This window comes from Dreissena polymorpha, chromosome 9 (assembly GCF_020536995.1).
Source record: "Dreissena polymorpha isolate Duluth1 chromosome 9, UMN_Dpol_1.0, whole genome shotgun sequence".
Classification (NCBI taxonomy): domain Eukaryota; kingdom Metazoa; phylum Mollusca; class Bivalvia; order Myida; family Dreissenidae; genus Dreissena; species Dreissena polymorpha.
Window position 1 is genome coordinate 609,074 of NC_068363.1, and position 4,507 is coordinate 613,580.

The 4,507-nt window shown below is 35.1% G+C and overlaps 1 protein-coding gene across 1 annotated transcript; it reads left to right on the top strand.

Moving 5' to 3' along the window:
- Window positions 1-301: 301 nt before the first annotated feature.
- LOC127846423 (protein/nucleic acid deglycase 2-like) lies at window positions 302-2,719 on the top strand. The gene is made up of 2 exons (XM_052377649.1): window positions 302-557; window positions 2,095-2,719. Exons 1-2 carry the CDS (start codon window positions 372-374, stop codon window positions 2,422-2,424), a joined length of 516 nt encoding a protein of 171 aa, XP_052233609.1. The 5' UTR covers window positions 302-371; the 3' UTR covers window positions 2,425-2,719.
- Window positions 2,720-4,507: the final 1,788 nt, after the last annotated feature.

Below are 4,507 nucleotides of genomic sequence, written 5' to 3' on the forward strand. Positions count from 1 at the left end.
ATCTATATTGGATACAATGACACCCCGATAACAATCTTATATTCGAAGCGGAAAAATAAAATGCAGACCAATTGAGAACATTTAGATTACAGACTAAAATTGCAGCACTTAAGTTTTATAATACCACTACCAGTAACTTACAACTACCCTAATCAGAGATACTGTAGCGAAGGATGGTCGTAGACTTCCTGCATATTCTTACATTATCCCAAAGGTTGCATTAATATGTTTGCCCGTGTTTAGGGGGATAATATAAATACTTCGTTCCGTTTAGCTTGCAGTCGTATTTAGCATGTGTTTTAAGATTAAACTCTGAACACCGGTTTACTTCCGCTTTCGTTTTCGACTTAAATTGTAATTTGATTGAAGAGATGTCAACCAAAAAGATAGGTATTTTAACGGAGTTCAACTATGAAGATATCGAACTGTGGTACCCCTATTACAGACTGAAAGAAGAGGGCCATGAGGCGTTTACAGTTGGGCCCGAAAAAGGGAAGACTTACAATTCCAAAAACGGATACCCGTGCAAAGCAGAGTACGGCATTGACGAAATACAGGTAACGGCTGTACAACTATGGTGTTCTGTTTTGTTTGCGCTTGTGAGCATTATGCCACATCTTTTCTAGTATTCAATATCTAACCATATTCAATATCTTGAGATAATCTGTTTACTTATTCACCATAAGAAGTAGACAAAATCGAGGGTCCAAGAAGGTATGGGACCAATTATCGCTTTACTTTTGTAATACATAAGGGGCAACATGACTTCAGTGTAAATTTCAACACCGATCGTTTTTTTGGTAAAAATATTTCTTGTTCACTCGCTTCTATATGGTGGTAATATGTGTGTGAGTGTCCGAAATAGAAGATATGGTCATATTAAGTCCCATATCATACTCATGCATTCTGATTTAATCAACCTCGTATTAAAAGTAAGCAAGCCATTTAGCCGAGATGGCCGTGCTCTATCAGTACAGTCAAAATAGATAGCCAATGCGACTCACAGCACGGTCACATTACTTACTTAGTGGCGATTGGTTTTCATCTTAAATATTATTGATGGAATAATCTTGACGACCGTTTCCATCCTCGTCTACCGGTAATCCAAGCAGAAAAGTTTTCAGTGCTTTGATGGCTCTGTTTGCTCACGAATATAGTACGAATGTTTATTTCCCGCCATAATGTGACTGAAATACTGTATAAACCTCAAAAGTCCGATAAAAGAATTTAAGACGTATGCACTTTATAGATATGATGAATACAAAGAGCGGGTTACTTGAATCTGTTATGACTTAAATTTAATTTAAAGAAGCATAACTACTCAAATTCAAGGAAAATTTCGTACAATTTTTCGTAAATAAACTTAACCAATTAAAAAATCAGTGTTCCTTATGGCAATAGCCGAACTTTTAACGCCAGATGTTGTCTGGTAAGATGGATGTTTGTAGATACAAAATGCTCGTTTTATTATTGTTTTGCATATTTAATTCCATTTTAATTTCCCGCAACGATATCTATTAATACGCCACATGAACATAAACATGGTGTTTGTGTGTCACATGAATAGATATATTCGCGGGAAATTAAAATGGAATTTATTGTGTCACAAATAGATAAAAACGAGCATTTTATATCTACACAAATCTATCTAATCATACCACATCTAGCGTTGAAATTGTGGCTATTGCTAAAAGGAACACTGTTTGTTTAGGTGTTAACTTTATTTTACGAAATACATTACACAATTTTCGTTGATTTTGAGCGTTATAGAGACTTTAAACGTTCGAAGGCGGTGTACCCATCTTTAATCATTTTTATGTTCGATGCCGTTTTCTTTATATAATTATATTGTCTTGATCCGGCTATTCGTCATTCGCCTTAAATATACTGACTAAAGGACATAAATTTATTTATATCATTAAACAACTTTTGGAATTTCATTAGTCCGATATATTTTGTATATAAACATATTGAATGTTATATTTTTTACTCGAGAAACTTTAGAGAATAACAGTGTCGAGAAGATTCCGAACATTTAGAAAATAATGAATAATTGTAATGTAATTTTCTTAAATGCAACTTATAAATTTCTAGGCAGCGGACATAGATGGTCTGATAATCCCTGGAGGCTTTGCCCCGGACTACTGGCGTCGGGACGAGCGGATTCTCTCCCTTGTTCGTGACCTTGACGCTGCCGGAAAAGTCCTGGCGTCCATATGTCACGGCCCGTGGGTTTTAATATCCGCTAAGGTCATTAGAGGTCGGAAGGTCACGTGCTTTTCCGCGATCAAAGACGACGTGGAAAATGCTGGTGCCGATTATTCGGACTGTCCGGTTGTCGTTGACCGCAACATGGTGACGTCACGGTTGCCCAAAGATCTACCGGATTTTTGTAGAGAAATAATTGCATTGCTCAAAAAATAAAATGTGATAAAGTTTTTCGGTAAAAATTTAATATACTGGCATTTGACTATTTTGAAGTTTCAAAAAATTTGAAAAAAATGATTGGTTTCCATGTCATAACAAAATGCTAATTTGTTTGTGAGTTGAAAGGTTGTAACTGGACACAAATATGCCGAATATCACGAACGGATATCACGAATTGTGTTTCATGATGTTTATTTGCGATATCATATGATATAGTATTAAATATAGATGTTTGTTAAAATAACACTGAAGAAATAAGTATAATTAAATAAAGTCAGAAACACATCTAAAACGATTTTCAAATTACTAGCGTTTGCATTCAAATCACATATCAAGTTGAGTTAGCGAACGTCGTTTACCATTTTCTATCAATGGTGAAACAAGAAAATGGTGAAACTTTTAAATCATTTTCATACTCCTCTTGAAAAATGGTACTTATTGTGGGAAAAAAATGACGGGTGGCGTCCGACAGCGTTGTCCGCTCTCTTACTCAAACAGTGTAAATTTGATCATCATGAAACTTGTTGATAATATAGTGGGCATAAAACCTCAACCACCAGCAAATTTGATTGAAGTAACTCCTAAATTGTGGGGCCTTTGAAGTATAAACATGACAACACTTACATTGTCCGCCCTCTAAATCAAATAGTTTTAAATGTATCATCAACACAATCATTTTTCGAACAATTTTTACCACAAATAATTATGTTCTTCACATATCAAGGTAATCAGACCTTTAAACGGGCGTATTTTGTGACATGTTTGCATCGTTGTGTGTTTATATGTATTACATTTAGAGAGTGGGGATTAATTCGCCTGAAACTGTGGTATTCGTGAAGGCTTCATGCTGGGCGCATCGGATTGAATATGCGCTTCTCATCCCCGGCGACACGTTTTCAATGCGCGCTCCCGGTGCATCAGAGTTTGGTTGGTGGAGTTTTCTGCGGGTACCCCTCCCCGACTAAGCACCAAAATTAAATGTCTTTCAGGAAAAACCATATAGCTTTAAATTGCAGCAATAGTATTTTATTCGTCACACCTTTCGTAAGTGAAGTAAGTTAATCAGGTAGACGTGCTGGGACACACTCGGGTCCTTACATAATGCAGTCTTAGGCGCGGAACGACCTGATAAACTTCCAGATACGTAGTTTTCGTGAAATACATATGCCCTTAAGTGGCCTTGTATTAATTTGACACAAACTCGTTTTGAACATTCAAGTCAACTAATGAACAATTTACGGGGATATTCTTCAATGAAACTTACACATCAGTTTATTATATCTTGTATAACCTTTGATCAAAATACTTTATTTTACCTGTATTTTGTTGTATCTCTTGGTCAATAACCTTTACATGACAAATTCGAGATTTCGATCTTAACTCACATCTGATTGTCCCATATGAAATTAATGTGTCTGTATTTGAATATAAAATAAATGCATGCAATATTAACATTAATACTACTGGTGCCTTATTAGGTCCGATAACTGATCTTAAGAATAATTTAAACAAAAATGAAGCGATGAAGCACAAGCAATTATTGATTTATTTACATCTTTATTTTATAGAAAATATTGGCATAACTGACATTTTACGTGCAACATACAACAATTAAATGCCAGATTTGCATATAAACGTATTCAAATAGCATGAGCTTCAACATTTGATATAACATATCAAATTGTGAATTTATCTCGTTAAGAACGACACAGAATTTAGTACATCTTCATAGTGTGAAATGTACCTACATGGTAGATAACGTTTATCAAGCTAGGAGGAGGAATTTTCATCGTCGACCCTGATAAAATGATTTAATTGAAACAGATACACATTATCCATTCACTTTACTTTATTATTCAACATCCTAGTGTCTCTCTATCGCGAAGAATTTTGATAAAATGTTTGTTTCCTTACAAATTGATCGATGTTTCAAAATTAATGAATCGTATTATTTATATTACATTTATGCACGTAAAACTGCATACGTTTACTGTTGTTTGTCGATCCCACTTGCCAAATGGTCTTATTAGGTGTCTAAATCGTTGATTGCAGCTGTGTGTGCAAGAGCTATCGCTAGTCC